Here is a 19,278-nt window from a genome sequence, read left to right as displayed (position 1 = left end):
AGCCAGCACATGTTTCAATTTGTACTCTACAGCTGTTTAAGGGGGAGACTTTTCAGAGACACAAATGGAAGAGGTAGGTGTTCAACTCCCATTGACTTTCAACTACTTGCCTAACTCTCTTAGAAAATCCTGCCATAAAGACCTCCATCTTGGGACTGGATTTGTCCAGGCAGACTTTTATGACCGCATGAAGTACCATTGAAATCTGTGGGACTTCAGTAGGACCGCACATGAGCACAGGGGCCCGCCCACATGGATCAGATAGCTGGATCAGGGTCTCAATCTGGATGTGTCTGCAGAACTGCAGTGACAAAGGTGTAAGTTTGAGGGATGCCTGTCACATTGGGAAAAGTGGCGGCTATTTGCTATGCCTGAAACTCTCTGCAATTCTCTTTTTCTGAGTTAAATAAAAGCTTGAGCCTCATTAAGGAAATGCAAGTAATAGTTCTTCAATACCCACATATCAGATCCCAATTTAAGAAAGTCAGGAACTGAATGTGTAATTAGTCCTTCTGGTTAAAGAAACAACAACAACATCATGATCTCCTTGGTCTTCAAAAATGTCCCTGTTATATTACAGAGTATAAAAGTGATCTATAGAGCAGAGGCATTTCTAAAAATATGTGCAGTAAGATACGCCAGATAGAATATCTCTGAACTGACTCCAAAGGGGTAGCTATCCCTCGTCCTCTTCAGTGGAAAGGATGCTGGGCCATTCAGATTTTGGGGAAGCAAACCAGGAAAAAAATAGAGGCAATGGGATTCTCAGGGTTAGAACTATATGGTGGACCCCTTCCAGGCAGGATTCAAAAATCTGTTAGGAATGTTTGCATTTGTATTTTAGACAGGATAGGACCAATTTCAAGACTGGGCTAAAGATTTGCAATAAAGATCAGACATTCTGATGGAGCCGTTTAGTTCTTTAATAATAGCAATGGAACCCAAAGTATGTGGAATGATCCTGTACAAATTCTGAACAGTAGTGCCCATCCAAACCCTAGGAAAGCAATGTCACTTCGTGGACTGGGACTTGGAAGACCTGGGTTCTGTTTGCAGCCGCTGCCCTGCTGTGCTACCTTGCTCAAGTCATTTCTCTGTGCTTCTGTTTCATCTTCCACCTTTTGTGTGTGTTTGGATTGTGAACTCTCCAGGGCAGGAACTGACTCTTAATGTGTGTTTGCACAATGTTTAGGACAAAGAAGCCTCAATCTCAACTGGGGCCTGTGGTTGCTATTTAAATCCAAATAATTATAGAGCAAAAATGTTAAACCCTGCAAAGAAAACAACCTTTGGTTAGTTTAGCTTTGGTTGGAGGTTAGATGATCTGTACAAGAAGAGACCGTAGTTCTGTAAAAACAAAGACTGGACGATCGAGTCCATTTTTTAAATGTAAAAATCACGGCCATTAATTCTGTGATTTGAAAGTGTGCCAGCACAAAAGCGGAGAACCATTTGGATGCGTTCTGAGGGTTTATTGCCTTAGAGTCATTTGAAGCAAGCAGATCCATGGGGCACAGCAGTGGAAAGAGCAAGCAATCACAGGTGCAAGTATGCCGTGGGCTTGTCTAACTTCCATTTAAAAAAAAAAAGAGTTGATAGATAATCATTTCTGTCCCCTTACATTTAAAGCAGCTGCTGGCATTGCCTAAGTTTTTAACTGCATAGTAGCAGAGTTGTGGGCCTCTGGTTTCCTAGGAACAGATATCAAAGAGATTGATAATGTCTTGAAGGAAGCAGAGGTGCAGATACTGGACTTTAAGGTGCAAAAGCGCTGAATGGAAGTCAAAAGTGCAGGAATGTGGAATAGGCACTGAACAATCACAAGTCTCTGCCTCCCAGTGCACTGAAGAGGACACCTATCTACTAGCATTTTTTCTTCTTCTTTCAAATGAAATCCTCATGTTGTTTTGTTAGTGAAAACTCCTGTTGGGTGACAGAGGAGAAGAAACCACTCTCTCATCTCTGACCCCATCTGAGACACTACAGACTTAGTTTCACTAGCTCACTTGCTTACATAGAGCATAAGATGCTCTAAGGCTCGTAAGTGCTGAATTCCCTATCTTTGTGTTAGTCTGGCTTTGCTCAATATTTCTACGTAAGCCCTCACTGCACGACTCTCCTACTTGTAAACATGGAGTATTCTGCAGACTGTACATGGGTATTGGTTAGCAATATCTACTGGACTGAAATCTAATTGTAGGCAGAACTATGAACATACAGCAGAGGAGCCCAAAGGAAGAACATTTTTCAGTGTCTTTAAGGGAGATGAGGACTATGGGAAGTGGGAGAAATTATCACACTAACTATTTAACTCTAAAGACCCATGTTCAAATTTTGGCTTAGGTGATGAGTGAAAGTGAGCTTGCTCCATCTTATGTCGGTTCCCACTTGTACACATCACAGAACACATCATGTTATGCACTCTGATGAGCAGCCTCCTCTTAAGAGAGTCAAAAGAGGACTAGCATTGGCTCTGGCAAAGCAACTGAAGTAGACAGGAAGAGCTGCCTGAAGACGGCTTAGGGCCTGCCAACCAACATTCACACAAGGGGTGAAATCTAGTCCAGTTGAACTCAGTGACAAAACTACCATTGATTGCAGTAGGACCAGAATTTCACCTCTTGGATCAGGATCTGGATTGTCACATGAGATGTTATTGGAAGTTAACTCATTTCAAGCTGGCATAAACAAGAGGAAGAGCAAAAGTTCAGTGCTCCACAAGACTTTCAGCTTGATAACCCATAGTATGGCCTGTGTGGCCATGCAGCAAGTAGCAGCAAAGCTCAACACAGGATTGTTTCTGACTCCTGCACAGATGCCTAAAATGATTACACCCCCCAAAACACCCAGATCCACACATAATTTGACCCCCCACAGGACCCCAATACCTCCCCCCCACCGGAGTCTGTCCTCCAGACCCACTTCCAAACAGACCCTTCTGTAACTTCTTGCGAGGGTGACCAGACAGCAAGTGTGAAAAATAGGGATGGGATGGGGGGGTAATAGGAGCCTATATAAGAAAAAGACCTCAAAATTGGGACTGTCCCTATAAAATCGGGACATCTGGTCACCCTACTATTTGCTATTTCTGCAGCTCTCATGTGCTCTGGACCCTGCAGCTCTATCCCTGAAGTTAGGGTGACCAGGTATCTGGTTTTCGACCAGAACACCTGGTCTGAAAAGGGACCCTCGCAGGTCCGGTCAGCGTTGCTGACCGGTCCATTGACTGTCCGGTTGGCGGCACCACACAGTGGAGCTGGCAGGCTTCCTGCCTGCCATGGCTCCCAATGGCTCCCGGAAGCAGCAGCATGTTCCCCCCTCCAGTTCCTATGCATTGGGGCAGCCAGGGGGCTCAGCATATTTCCCCTTGCCCCAAGTGGCCAACGGGAGCTGAGGGGGTGGCACCTGTGGAATGGACAGCCCACAGAGCCGCCAGGCTGCGCCTCCATGTAGGAGCCAGAGAGGGCACATGCTGCTGCTTTCGGGAGCAGCCCTGAGCCCCCCCCCCATGCCTGGCCCCCCAGCCCTGAGCCCCCTCCTGCCCTCTGAACTCCTCAATCTCAGCCCAGAGCACACTCCTGCACCACAAACCCTTCATCCCTGGCCACACCCCAGAGCCTGCACCTCCACACGGAGCCCTCACCCTCTTCTGCACCCCAGCTTCCTGAGCCAGCCGAGTGAAAATGAGCGAGCGAGCGAGGGTGAGGAGAGCGATTGACAGAGGGAGGAAGGATGGAGTGAGTGGGGGCAGGGCCTCAGAGGAGGGGCAGGGCAGGGGGCAGGACAAGGATGATCAGTTCTGTGTGACTAGGAAATCTGGGCCTTGCTCCTCATTCCCCTCTTGCTTCATTTCCCATAAATAAGCAGCATCTTCCAGCTGCTCTGCTGAGGAGAACATGCCAGCAGTACAGAATCTTCACCTCCCTCTCCCAGGTGTGGGGAGTTGGGGAGCTTCAGCAGTAGTGGGTGCTCTTCATAGTTCCCCCCAGGCCAAAGGAAAATGGGCAGCCAAATGAGGACCTGCTGAACAGGGCTGAGTGGTGCAGACCAGGAACACGCCAACCCTTTGCTGACAGCGATGAGGGGACACTAACTGTCCATTAGCACATGGAGCAGCTCTTATTAGCTGCTTTTCCCCTGGATGCAGGGAATGGAGAAGGGCAGCCAAACAGACAGAGATTTTCCCACAGGCCAGAGTGTTTCCCAGCAGACCTATAGGACAGTCTGTATGCCCGGTCTACTGGGAAACCCACAAAGGTGGCAAGTCTGAAGATAATTTTTCTAAGTGAAGTGGTGCAACAATATGGTCTAATGTGAATTTACTCATAAGGCCCTTACTCTCTTTTTCACCTTCAAGTATCTTCTCAAGACACTCTTCTGCTGTATGTATTCAGCCAATTAATAATGATTTGAGAAGCAGATGGGAAGAATGGACACCTACTTTATATCGCTTGTAATTGTCAGAAAACATAATTGGAAGTGTTTTAATGTGGCTAAATGTAAATGTATACTGTGGCAGGCTGACAATTTCCTGTGATATCCTGAGCAAACTTTATGGACTTCAGATAAACCTTATTGAATTAGGGTTAATGCCTTTGGGTACATTGCATTACAATGCATTTGTGTATGTGTTAGTGGGCCATTGTATTTGCCTTCTTCCTTTGGGAGAGGGGATGTTATTGGGATTATCAACCTTCAGAAACACCTTCCTCCCTCACACCCAAGATGTGTACATATACTAGTTCAAACTAGATCCTTCAGGGACCAACAGGCAAAGATGGGGTTTTTGGGATAAAAACAGCCTGGTTTTGAACTAGCTCAGGTCCTTCTTTTGCTGGATCAGATAGGACAGGGCCCATAGTCCATGGAGGACCCCAATCCTTAGGGCAGGGTTGGAAGGACTGGGCCTACTGAATCCTCATAATACTGAGAACTTATTCTGAGCTGAAGCTGTGAGGAACTTTGGCCACAAACGAATCCCCCTTTATTTGCAGGGGAGGGGGTGCAACTGAAGGACTGCTCTTGCCAGAATCCATGTTAGGGTTAGGGTTAATTCTGGTACACCTTTTACCATGTGTGAGGATTCTTTTATTGTTTTTAGTATGTTCTTTCTATGTTGATTTTTAACCTTAAGAATAAAGTAGTCTTGCCTAGAAAGTGCTGTGTAGTACCTTCTAACTGTAGCATTTACACCTGTTAACAGTCTCGAAAGAGAAAGCAAGCATGTGTCCTGGAAATAACTCACTGAAGGCAGGGAACTGTGAAACATGGAAATACCCCAGTCAGAAGAGAGAGCGACATGTCTAGATTGGGTGCCCTTGCTGGACCACTGAGGGGAAATAGAGGTGCAGTTACCCTGAACTGTGACACATACATCTAGGAACAAAGAATGTAGGCCATATTTACAAGATGGGGATTTTACTCCAGGCATAGGCGCCGACTCCGTGGGTGCTATGGGGCTGGAGCACCCACGGGAAAAATTAGCAGATGCTCCACACCCACTGGCAGCCCAGCTCCCCCCACCACCACCCCTCTTCGCCTTCTCCTCCCCCGAGTGTGCCGTATCCCTGTTCCTCCCCCTGCAAGCGCTTCCCACCTGCCGCCTAACAGCTGTTTGGCAGTGCTTAGGACTTTCTGGGAGGGAGAGGGAGGAGTGGGGGCATGGCGCGCTCCAGGGAGAAGGTGGTAAAGAGGAGGGGCAGGGACTTGGGGGAATGGGGGGTAATTGGGCTGGGGCAGGAGGGGGTGGGGTCGAGCACCCACGGGGCAGAGGGGAAGTTGGTGCCTATGACCCCAGGAAGCAGTGACTCTGAAAAAGATTTGGGGGTCATGGTGAATAATCAGCTGAACATGAGCTCCCAGTTTGATGCCGTGGCCAAAAGAGCTAGTGTGATTCTGGGATGCATAAACAATGGAATCTCAAGTAGAAGTAGAGAGGATATTTTACTTTTATTTTTGGCATAGGTGCGACCACTGCTGGAATACTGTGTCCGGTTGTGGGGCTCACAATTCAAGAAGGGTGTTGTTAAATTGGCAAGGGTTTAGAGAAGAGTCATGAGAATGATTAAAGGATTAGAAAATTTGCCTTATAGTCATAGACTCAAAGAGCTCAATCTATTTATTTTAATAAAGAGAATTTTAAGGAGTGACTTGAGCAGTCTATAAGTATCTACATGGGGAACAAATATTTAATAATGGGCTTTTCAATCTATCAGAAAAAGGTATAACATGATCCAATGCCTGGAAGTTGAAACTAAACAAATTCAGACTGGAAAGAAGGCACAAATTTTGAATGGTGAAAGTAATTAACCATTGGAACAATTTACCCAGGGTCATAGTGGATTCTCCATCACTGACAATTTTTAAATCAAGATTGGATGTTTTGCTAAAAGTTTTGCTCCAGGAATTATTTTGGGGAAGTTCTATGGCCTACGTTACATGGGAGGTCATGCTAGATGATCACAGTGGCCCCTTCGGGCCTGGGAATCTATGAAACTATTAAATAAACTGAATATATTTGATTGTATTCCCTCCCCTCTCTTTTTTGTGTATGTCATTTGTCTTCAGGGGAAGGGTCGTGTATATCTTAGGTACTTATATGGCTCCTGCTGCCATCATATCTGACTATCTTACAATCTTTAATGTACTTAGCCTTCCAATACCCCTCTGAGGTGGAAAGTGCCATTATCCCCATTTTGAAGATGGGGAACTGAGGCACGGACAGAGACTAAGTGTGGGATCTTTGGAAGTATTTAAGCACCTAAATCCCAGAGTTAGGCACCTAACTCCCAGTTTTGGCTCCACTGATCCAAATATTTCCTGCCGAATTCCCTAGGCGCTTAAACTCACTCAGCACCTAAGTTTTCGGAGTAAAAATTCCCCTTGATGCCTATGTTTCTGCTTCTGCTATTGTAAGACAAATATTAACAATAACAGATGCAGCTAGTGGATTCTGACAACATCTTCTCCAACCTGATAGCACCTCCTGACAACTTTTATAATGCTATTCAGAAGATGCTGTTTTTGTTGCCTCCCCTTCTACATAACGAGTGCCTCAGACATCTTCCAAAGGAAAACTAGTGAGATTCTGCAAAGCCTGAAAAGAGTGGGAGTTTCATACAGGTGTCATTTTAGTTTAAGGGAAGTCTCGGGACAAATATGATGTAAGGTTAAAACAAGTTCTGAAGGTAATTGAAGCTGAGGGACTAAAATTAAATGGCGAAAAAAATGCAGGCAAAAGCCCTTAGGATATATAACTGAGAAGGAGGGCAGGTGAGGGCAGTTGCAGGAAAAAGCCAAAAGCTCTAGTTGAAATGCCAACACCACCTAAAAATATATCAGAACTGCTGCATTTTCATGGCACAATAAAACATTGGAATAAATTTATAACCTAACCTGCCCTCAAAAAGCCAAGCCATCTATAAACTGCTTGAAATCAATGGAGGTTAGAAGCCTAAATTACTTTGATGATCTGGGCCTATATGACTTGTCCAAGGTCACACAGCAGGGCACTGAACCAGGCTGTCTGAATCTCAAGCTAATGCCCTAACGGTTGAACCATACTTCCTTGGCTAACCACGCCCTGCCTACCTACTTGAGAAGGGCGGGGGTGGGGGTGTAGTGATCTATGGAAGCTGGCTTCTCCCCTCCCCCATGCTGTAGCCTGCAATGTGGGTCAGCTGCACAGAGGGCACTTTACACCCAATTTGTACCTGAGTTGGTGCTCAGGAAAGCCACACTCTTGGTCTATGGGTGCACATATTCAGCCACAATGTGTGTGAGGAGCTATAGGCTGGACACTGGTCAATTTGCCTAGGTCAACAGAACCACCCCAGGGTGCCCTGACTTAAGGGTTGTGTTCTGGTCAAATTGCTATTTGATATATTTGTACGCCCATGGGAATTTGACAGGCTCAGTCTAGTTTCTCCAGTCTCTTAATGTATGTAAAGCTGCCATGTGCCAATCAGCTCCTTGAGTGATATGTGTGAAGGAAGCAATCGTCATCTGACTCACTTTTTTCCCCCTCCTTTAACATTAATTTATTAATGATACTTTCATTGGGTATTTTCATCTGCCTGAGAGCTAGGTCAGTTTTCTTATCCTCATTTTATCAATATGAGATCGGAGGCACAGAGAAGCACCATGACATCCTAATGGTCTTACAAGACACCAGTGGCAGAGCTGCAAATGGAACACATGAGTTTTGGCTCCCAGCCCTATGCATTAGCCTTAAGACCATCCTTCCCCTATTTGTACTTACGCTGTTTGTTCTCCTCCCTGTCCTTCTCCTGGTGCCTGCCTGTCCTTCATTCTCTCTGGGTTCACTATTGTGCATCTCTTCAGTTACTACCTGGCCTTTTCTCCTCCCCTTCCATCAGGGTGGTGCAAAGTGCTCTTGCTTAAGGCCAGAAAGCAACAGAGCTGGCCACCTACTTCTCCCCCTTCCTATGCTGCAGCACTGAGACCTACTGTGGTGGATGGGGCAATGAGATGAGGAGAGGAAAGATATCTTGCCTGTGTGCTCAGAAACCCCGAAGTATCCTTAGGGGCTGGGAGAAGGGACTTGAAAGGGGAATCTTCCGCACTGCATGCAGCCCTGCTTATAAGTGACATTTCAGCTGGCATAACTGTGCGACAGCAGGGCCAAATCTGTGACTGCCACTCTCAATGAGTGACGTTTGCCAGTTACATGTCAACAGTCCACCTGGTATCTTCACTTTCAAAATACAGACACCCTCATCTTCCTAAGTATTTGGGTAGCAAAGTCCAAGAGTATAGTGATAATTCTACTTTGGGTATTTAAAATACAATTACAATTGTTGCTATGTTATTTATACCTTTATATGTCTCCTATGTCAACTGAACTTTACAAAACCATTTTTGGACACCTGGACATTGAACTACAGTAATGGATGGCTGATAAAATGTGTGCGATAAATAATAATTTTAAGTACAGAAAAGTTCTTGCTAATATAATATGCCATCTTTTCAGAATAAAAAAGCTTTACATACTCAATTCTTTCATCTATTCTGGGGACTAGTGTACAGGTACTACCAATGACTGGTCTGGCTGTGGTTAATATAGACATTAATGATTTAGATAGAAAGGCCTGAACAATGGGCATATATTATAAATAAGAAATAAAGATGTGTAGCAAAACCTATAACATAACCTAATGGATAAATGTAATACTAGAAATATATAATTTTAAAAGCAGTAAAAAGTTAATAAAATCTGTTCATGCTTTCTGGAAGTATGTGAATTAATTATGCAAGTAAAGAATATATGTATTTTTTCTTTAATATATTGATACTATTTTTCATACCTGTGTGTGTGTGTGTGTGTAAAAATACAGAATACACCTGTGGAACAGAAAGTGAAGAAAAATAATCTAATTTACACTGCTGTAGATCTGCTTGTAGAAAGAATATGTTCCCATATTAGAATTTTACAATATTTTTGTCAAAAGCATCACTGGGTCTTGAAGAATTGGGTCCCAGCTGGATGCCAAGGCAGATCCATAGATTGTGTTAACATAGGTGCTCATTGCTTTGTTCAAATACAGTTTGTTTTATGCATTTTAATTTAAAAGGACAGCAAAGGTGTGTGCATGTGTGGGGGGAGATTTGAATGATAAAATGCTCCTGATCGTGGTATTCACAGGCTGGGAGTAAGGGGAGTTACTTACATTTTTTTTTTAAAATCAGGTATTAAACACATCACTAAAATGCTTGGCCTTCTACTGTGAAGCTAGCTTTCTTGTTATTTCTCAATGGCAACAGCAAATCACATCGTTAACTATAAATTGCTCTTGGCTATTTCTTCAAAGTAATTTGACATTAGAGTTTGATTTGTCTCTAGCATAATCTAGAAACTGTTTCCCACTAGTGGGACAAAGGGAATGTGAACAAAATATGAGGCAGCATTACTTGCATTTTTACACCCCTTCACACAATGCCCATTATATTTGTTGCTTAAATTCAGCCACCTAAGCTATGCTCAAATACTTTTCGTTAGATGATGTTCAGTGATCACATGAAGGCAGTGAGGCACACACCATAGAATACCAGTTGTATGTGGTTTAAAAAACTGCACTGAAATCCAATTCAGTTTTGACTGCAATAGTTAACCATGGAAAGCCTTGCTAAGTTAAGGTGATTTTACCTTTATCATTTTGCATGACAGGACCTGAAGCCACACAAACTAAAGCTTGTTTGGACTTTCCATGCTTTCCTTTTTCAGACAACAGAATTCTTTTTAATTAAAAACATTTTTTTAAAAAAATTTTTGGTATGTGTAATTGCTAACACCTGCTATGTGTTACTAACAGATGTTTCTTACTTACCTAAGGGAACTGTTATAATTACACTATAAGCTTATTGGAATGGCATTTAACCAAGCTAGTTTAGGAACTGTAGGTGGTGACTTTGTAGTCTTTTACTAGGCTTTCCTCCTTTTTTAAAAACATTTTAAACACCTTTAGGTGACAAGAAAGCTTGAAAACACCATAGCTACCACCCACAATTCACAAGAGATCAATGTACAGTATATGTTGCATTGTTCATAGCCTCAGCCCTCCAATCAGCTTTGTAAGGGAGGGTGTCTCTGTGCCTGCCAGAACACCACTCACATCAATGGGGCACTGGTCAGGCAAAGTTGGGGGGGCTGCCCAACTGGAGGTCATTGCAGAATTAGGGCCTCTATTGATAAAGGATCCTGGTAAAGTGATTAGGGCAGCACAATTAGGAGCCCTGCTAATGCTGGGTTTGGGTTGCATACATTGACAGTGTGATCTTGGGCAAATCCTTTAACCTCTGTGCCTTAGTATTTTCATCTGTTAAATAGGGATAATGCCTCACAGGATGTTGGGATACATAATTCAATTATGTTTGCACTGGGTGGAAGGTGCTATGGGAATTGCAAGCATTAAAATATAATAAAGAACCTGCAACCAAGTGGAGTTCAATGCCTTCATGCGATGACTGTTTGCAAGCATTGTGGGAATTATTGTGGCTTCCTGATTGTTTTTGGCTTATCTGTAAAGCACGATATTGTGTGTGCTGCCTTCGCCTCTTCATTTATGAAACTAATCACACAATTACCTGCAGGCATGTGTTAAATATGACACCGGTCTCAGCAAAATAATGGGCCAATTGCAAACTGAATAAAGCCAGGCAGTTCCATTTATAACTGCTGTTTCAACGGAGCTGTGTTGTAATCAAAGTGATCTGAGGGTGACTCATTAATTAATTGATGTTCTTTTTTATTATGTGCTATTGAGTTAATGAGTAATTTGTGCTAGATAACTCTCCGAACACATTGATTATGTGAGATATTTTCTGGGACTTCCATACCAAGGACATGCTGAATAGGTAGAAGATATTTGTTTATGTATACTCATTATTAGCAAGTTCAGGATGAATATAAATCAGCAGAAGGGCATTTTAAAGGTACTGGGTACATCCAACCTTTCCATTAAGGCTTTAAACAGACATGCCTTGGCTTTAACTGACTTAAACAGTGTTAAAAGTACTTCCTTTATAATACTTCTATCACCCACAAGTGGCAGCTTCTAAAAAGGGTTCTTATACAAAAGGTTTATATGAGGAACATGTTTGTGCTAATGGCCTATTACCTCAGGTATATTGTGTTATGGTTTCTTTTTGCAATGCACTGAAGCGAACACTAAACAGGTTTTGGTCTGTATATCTGGGGTTAGGGGAAGAAATGTATTTAAGTGAATATGTAATTGGCTTTTTACCTAAAGTGGTATTTAAAAGAATAAAAAACACTGCTTTTGTATACAGTACACACTTTACTTTCTGTAGTTTGAGTCATTAAAGCTTATTGTTTATTGAAACCACAACATCTCCAAAGCCAGTTTGATAGGATTTAGGAGGATTCTTTTATTCATTAAACAACAAATGGATAAATTGATAATTTAGTCTGACAACAGCAGCACAGTTGAAGCTTTCAGAAGAATCAGTTAAATGTATAAAATTATACCCAGCAATCACTACAGACCTTCATTTTTTGACAAGATTTGTTCTAGGTACAGATGACTGTAAACTACCGACCGCTGAGAAAATTATAAGAAGCTGCTGCATATTATGTTGCAAAAAGCCTTTAAGTACTTTGTGCAGGCTAAACCTTACCAATCCCTCTTGTTTTTCACAATCTTCCTCCTCGCTGCCCACTTTTCTTTCTATTTTATTTAATGTGGGTAGTGTTATTGTAGCTGTGTTGGTCCCAGGATATGAGAGAGACAAGGCGGGTGAGATAATATCTTTTACTGGACCAACTTCTCTTGGTGAGAGAGACAAGAGCTTCGTGTAAGCTCGAAGGCTTGTGTCTCTCACCAAAGAAGCTGGCCCACTAAATGATATTACCTCATGCACCTTGTCTATCTGTTTTCTTTAAGTTATTTCATATGTTGGCAATTAAGTACATTTTGAGGGAGTGGTGGTAGGTTCCCCCATACCACTTTTTTGGTATGCACAAATTTGAGCACTGTGGAGGGGAGGGAAAGATGTCTGTGAAATTAACCAGAAAATGCATTAAGCAAGATGAAAGTGTAATTACAAAAAACACTGATCAACTTTCAACCTCAGTCAATCCTCTTGAAGAGCCAAAGCAGTCTTGATTTGTCAGCAGCAGCAGAGACACGGCATGTTAAGGTAGCAGTTGGTAGAGGGTCTTTCTACAATTGAAACAATATGGTTTGATTGTTTTTTACGTCACCAGGCAGGTTAGAAAACAGCAGTGCAAGAACTATATAGATATACAATTTGTTTAAAACCATCAGTTTACCTCTATTTAGAGATTTATGGAGAGAAAATACAGCAAGGACAGAAGATGCTAGTGGAAGCAGTCTTGGCTGACAAACAAGCACAAGCTGAACCACAGAACGTTTCTTCATATGCAGAGAATTTAATCACAAGCAGCAACAAAGAGGCCAAAACAGAGGTGGATGATTAAAAAGAAAATGAGGGCAGGGTTAGGCTTCAGCTAAACTGATCAGTAAAGCTGCTCAGAGAAAGATCACTCTTTAACATTGTCTCTTGTTCTCTGGTAGTGGTTCAGTTAAACATTTTAGATTTCCAATTTTTAAACTGATGTAAAATAGGATGTTGCACATTTTCACATACTTCAGATTTCTTCTCTTGACCCTGCCCCCAAATCAAGGGCTATATAATAATATCCTCCACACACTTATTTTATGTGCCTGATACATATCTCAAACAACAAGCCCACACATGAGAGCCACTTTTCTCCCACCCATATTCCACAATCCATTCTCTTCACTAATCCTGTACAGATCTGAACAGTGGTACTTTGTATTAACAAGAGCTTGCTATTAAGTTTACAACACTAATGCTATTTATCTGCTTTCAATCCTTATGCCAAAAGTCTTCAATGGATTATTAACAGTTTTCAATTTGTTTCTCCCTCTGACTTTAATTTACAAAAGTGACCACCTACTGAGCATTTCAAAAAATGCTCCCCTGACTTTTCCCAGTATAAACTAATGCTCTTAATAATACTTTGCACATATACCTCTTGGCATCTGAAGAGCCAAAAATGCTTTACAAAAGCAGTGTAAATATTACCCCATTTTACAGATGGGACAACTGAGGCACAGATAAGTTGAGTGACTTGCCCACGGTCACAGCAAGTCAAGGACAGAACCCAGGTTTCTTAATTCTCATCCCTTGCCCTGACTCTAATAGATTGGAGATTCGCAAACTGTGGTCTGTGAAGAGCTAGCAAGTCATTCTTGTTTCTAGCTTGAAAGTAACAAAACAGGTTGGAGTGGGGACATGGAAGAAGGAACAACAAGAGACACTGATCTATGTTTTTTCTAAAAAGGCAAAAAGACTTATTACTACTGAAGCAAATATGTAAATACCTTCCTAATATGACCCTTCCATGTAAGCAAGTGCTGTAGTCACTACAGAGGTATTATGTAATTGTGAATGAGAGTGGAAGAGGTAGATTGGGATCACAAATGGGAGATTTGTGATCCCACGCCACAATCTCTCAATTAAGATGTGGTCTGTACTCTGAAAATTTTGAGAAACTTTGAACGGGACTGTTTTCTCTGACTAGAATGAACTCTGATATTATGACCATTCATTTCCTCCATGTTCTAGATCAGTGAAAGTTAAGTTTTATGACTAGCCCTTAGTTTTAATCTGGGTTCATATCCATACCAAAAAGCCACAATATTATAAAGCTAAATCTCTCTTAGAAGGACAAATTTGGAAATTCAGATATCAGGATTAAAAATCCATCTCCAAATCAATCCATTGTGTAGTCTACTCAGAACTCACACAATAGATACTAAGGAATCTCCTCCCCTCCACCATAGGGACTGCAGAAAGAGATAATAGGAGGAGCTCAGGACAGCATTGCAACCATAAATCAAACCAACAGAGGGAACACAAAGATCTTTGATGTACCTTGTATAAAAGATTCTTAGTGCAAAGAAAACCCAAATTTCATGGCCTCATACTAGAGAGTCATTTAAACACAGGCTATTTTCCTGGTGAGCTTTAATAGTGCCAAAGAGGAAAGGATTGACTGTGCATTTAGCCCATTTGTTACATGTTATCCCTTCATAGTTCTCACCTCAGCCTAACTGGTCATTAAGCTCTTCAAGGAATATAAATACTTAGGGGCCTGCTGCTGAGGCAACAGTCTCTTGGCTTTAATACGTAGCTCCATCTACATTAGGAGATGAACTTGCTCCTGACAGTGATTGCCAGGAAAGGGGCCCCACACTTCAACTCTTACCAAGGGGTTGAAGATTATTTAATTGCCAGCGTAGGCAGGACAGAATTTTTTGACACAATCAGAAACAGTACAATTGGTATGTGGAGGAATGTGATATTTCTTGTTTTCTGTAATGATATTTAAAAGTATTATCCCATCCACGTTAGCGTTTAAATTGTCGTCTTCAACCGCCACTGAGGTTAGTTGTCAGCAACAAGTCACTTTCCTACTGTCAGCTAAAAGGGTCTTTTCCCTAATGTATACAGACCCTATAACTGAAGCTGTTCTTGATGCCTTCTAACCTCATCATTTTAGAACAAGTCACTTAGGACACAGCCACACAACTCTCCATGAAAAGTTAGGGTTAAGTCTTGATGCAAAAAACCAAAACACCACAAAATAACCCCTCAAAAAACAAACCTCAAAGCCTAAGAAATTTGATCTTACAAAAGATCTCTGCACAAGAGCAGAAGTCACTTTTCCAAATTAAACAACTTCAGAATATATATATGTTACAAGATACCCAAAGGCACTGGTTTGCATTAGGGCCTAATTTATAGCTAATTTAAAAATAAAACAAACTTATTTTGAACATCTAGCAGCACAAAAGCAGCACCCAAAATCATTCACTTTTGCACCTTCTATAATATGTCCCAAACCAGCCAGACATGTTTTTCAAAAATTTGTAATAAAATAAAAGTGCTCTTGGAGGAGATCTATACAATTAAACAGCTGAGGTTTAACTCCTGAAAAATAGAGGCTTATAACACAAGTGCTGATAGACCTTTAACCATAGCATTGTTTGCAGTGGTTGCTGCTAGAATTATTATTTTTTAAATAGTTGTAATGTAAGTATTATTTTAAGCTCTTAACTGTAGCATAATGGTTGGGATTTGCTCTTTAATTCTTTTTTTACTAGAAAGTTACAGCTAATTTAAAATAGCTGGTAGATACAGAAAGCATAAATATACAATAAGTTTAGACAGTGATTGTACTAAATGCAACAATACAAAGAAGCAAACAGGAACACAAATGGTAACACAATAAAACTGTATTACATTTGTGCTTCAAATATTACAATACATTATGTACAATAGTCCAAAATAAACATCTCATGCCAAATGACACAAAAAGGAAAAAAAATAGCAAGCCCCCAAAAATAAAATTAAAATAAAAATCCAGCAGTATGTACAGTTTACCTTTTTAATAAACATTCAACTCTGAACTGGAGCAATTTTCACTACATACATATGCAGTCCGCCTTTTATTCCACGCGACCATCCTGTCTCTCTATATCTACGCTATTCAGTAGGATTCTGTGTCATTTCTTATATACATGTTGAGCAAAAAAGATAAAAGAACATAGTGCTTTATATTCTTAACGACATGGCGGCAGATCAGCGAACCTGGGGTGCGTAACCTTCTTTCATTAAACCCTCCTCATAGTCTGTCTGGCACAGAATCATGTTGTTCTTTAGGAAAAATTTGTCTCCAACACAAAATCTGAAAATACAACAACAAAGAAAAGAAAAGGTAGTTTTACAATGGGACAATGTGCTCTTAAATCTAAAAAGTTGTACTGCAAGTGTTTGTAATTTTGTTGTCAGGATGATGCAGCATACATTTCTTGTGTCTAGAGCAACATTCTGCAAAACAGTGCATGAAAGCCCAGCTTTGGATTTGTGCTATATATTTTTTGCTTTCAATAAAACTTGGTGCATCAGAGTGTTTTTGGTCCCTCAACCAAGAGCTTGACTGAAAGCCCACTGAAGTCTATGAGAGCCTTATATCAGGTCACACCTGCACAGATAAAACAGGATAATATCTAAGACCACGGGCTGAATGCAAAGTTAATCTGATTCTTTACACAAATCAGAAAAAGGATGATATCATCATATGCTGTTGAATGCTTAACACACAGTTATGTAGTACACAAATAGTAAATTATCATGATACTATATTCCAGCTGAACGTTCTTGCCAATAGCCACTAAATGCAAATGTCCTTTGAATCAAAACATTTTAGTGTGTGTGTAATTACATCTATATATGTTTGTGTGTATACACGCAAACACATATAAGCGTATGTAGACACAAACACAAACAGGTTTACCTGTAGGACTCAGCTGTACATTTAATTACTAAATAGCTATAATTTCTTCCCACTTTGTGACACATCAGTCTACATATCCCAGTTTTCTAGTAAATGTCTCAGAACTTGGTTGCCAAGAAGATTTGTATTTTGTATTTTATGGTCTCAGAGGAGTAGAAAGCATATTTACTCAACTATCTAGTTTCAAATTTAAGTAATTTCAATCTAAGAGATGCGTGCATGATTATCAGGCTACTTATAAAAACAAAGAAGTGCTTTTTAACACATCTAGTGAACAACAAGGAGGGTCCTAGTATACAGAAAAAAGTTTCATTAATGACCGATTTTGCATCAGGATTATATTCCTTTGTTTACAGCAAACTCTCCAACTATAATACATATTGGGAGTCCTTGCTTGCAGCATTCCAATTAAACTAAAGAGAGTAACTCAAATGAACCCCTTTGCATTGATGTGGATAAATGAAACAAGTTTTCATCAGCTAATTATGCATCTTACTATATAAAGTACTGTTTCATGTGTAACAGATTATAATGTTCTTTCCTGTATAATTTCCAAATGGGGACATCTTGGACACAATTAGGGTCAGAAATGAATGCTTGTGTTGTTTACGGTACATTTAACAACAGAGTAGCTATGGGAATAGCTGTATATGTATTTAATTGTAACAATTTAACCTTCAAATAGTGCTGCCTGCTGTAGTTGACCCAGTAAAACTTTGTATAATTACAGAAGGTGACCCTCATGACCTTTGCTAGTGGTCTCTCTTTATCAGATAGTCAATTTCTAATGATATTCAAGCAGAAATCTTGGTGAATTATCACAGATTAAATTGTGTATTGAAAGCAGCCCTTTAATGTTTTGTGAAGTTGGCGGTTTAAATGAGTAGCAGTTGGACTGATTTACATTTGTAAAGACTGGAATGCTAGACAAACAGTGAACCCATTTATTTTCCAACTGGGTAGCTTTGGAAATTTATCCTTATGCTAGCTAAACAGATAGAGGGAAAACAGTGCAATAAAAAAGTGGATTGAAAAGAATTAGCTTTGCTCTTAAAGGAAAATTGGTTTCTCTATTTGTGGATTTTTTTTCCTCTAGGATTACCGCCCGCTGCGGATGATGATTGAAAATACAGATTATGGAATGATCCTGAAATCTTTGTTATTTATGGTCAAGCCTATTTTATACAATTTACAGGTTTCCCCTAAATCCCCTATATGGGCTGTAAGCACCAGAAAAAATATTCTGAGTCGATATATTGAAAAGGAGATTTATTGAAATGAACTAGTTCTCTTCAGGTTACTCTTGATTCTTCAAATATTCCCAAAACCAAACTGAACCCTAGTCTATTTTTTTTGCCTGAAAAGTGGATGGATGTGATTGCAGCTTCCCAGATTAGATATAGAAGTCATAAATAGGTTGCCTTTTCCAGGAAAAAAAAAGCATGTTTGACTTTAAATACAAAATTATTCATTTATATTTTCTACTGCATGAGTATTTGCACTGAATGATAAAATAAAGAAGACACTGAAAACAATATCCTAGTGTGATGAATATATGACAATTGATGTTGCCAGGGATAGGTTGCAGGAACTCAGTACAGAAAATGCAAGCTCCTACTTCTGAAGAATATGAGTAAGCAGCAGGCTGTCACTCTCTGCGGGCCAGCCACTAGAGGGAGACATGATTACATCTGTTTGTCTAGCAGAATGCACTATTTCAAACCCATACAATCATTCAAATACTACTCTGGGGTCCCAGGGTAACAGAAGGATTATTTCCAGAATAAAAAACAGTTATTAAAGGAGAAAACAAACCCGGGAATAACTTGATTAAAATACATCATGAAGCAAAAAACTCACTTAAGCTGCAAAACTTTTGATTTTTTTTCTTTAAATGTTTGCTTCTTTCCTTCCAAGATGATAAAATCCTATGTCACTATTTTATTTAATCTTTCAGCCCTAAAGACCTATCTTACCCGCCAACCTCATAATCTGCAGGGAGTGCACTGTCCTATTCTAGAAAGGAGCAGGGACACTTACACAAACTGCAGATTTGTTCTCATCACATTTTGCTTTTGCAATGTTATCTCCTTGACCTTTTAGGTGCTTACATACCTTTTGAAGATCTGGGCCTATGTGTACCATGGTAAATCATGTAGTTTTTCCACGATTTCATATTTATACTCTTGAAGAACATTCAGTAATTTTAAATACTAAGGCTCAAATTCTGTGCTGACTTACATGCTGTGGAACCTCAGTGACTAAATCATGTTTGCAGGGGCAAGGTCTAGTCTTGAATTTTCCCTTCAATGTTATATCTGTCAACTGTATTTTGGTGACAACAGAGTATCACCAAATGGAAGCTCAACTCACATTCAGTGACACTTTGT

The 19,278-nt window shown here is 40.6% G+C and overlaps 1 protein-coding gene across 3 annotated transcripts in view; it reads right to left on the bottom strand.

Annotated features, from left to right (window-relative positions):
* Positions 1-14,089: 14,089 nt before the first annotated feature.
* LMO3 (LIM domain only 3) overlaps positions 14,090-19,278 on the bottom strand; it is an 81,005-nt gene continuing 75,816 nt past the window's right edge. For all 3 annotated transcript variants that reach the window (XM_038386984.2, XM_038386983.2, XM_038386974.2), the window contains one exon: positions 14,090-16,279. In XM_038386984.2, coding sequence (XP_038242912.1) covers positions 16,174-16,279 — 106 coding nt within the window. In that variant the 3' untranslated portion in view covers positions 14,090-16,173. The remainder of the gene's footprint in view (positions 16,280-19,278) is intronic.

This window comes from Dermochelys coriacea, chromosome 1 (assembly GCF_009764565.3).
Source record: "Dermochelys coriacea isolate rDerCor1 chromosome 1, rDerCor1.pri.v4, whole genome shotgun sequence".
In the NCBI taxonomy this organism is placed as follows: domain Eukaryota; kingdom Metazoa; phylum Chordata; order Testudines; family Dermochelyidae; genus Dermochelys; species Dermochelys coriacea.
This window is presented reverse-complemented; position numbering and strand designations above follow the sequence as displayed.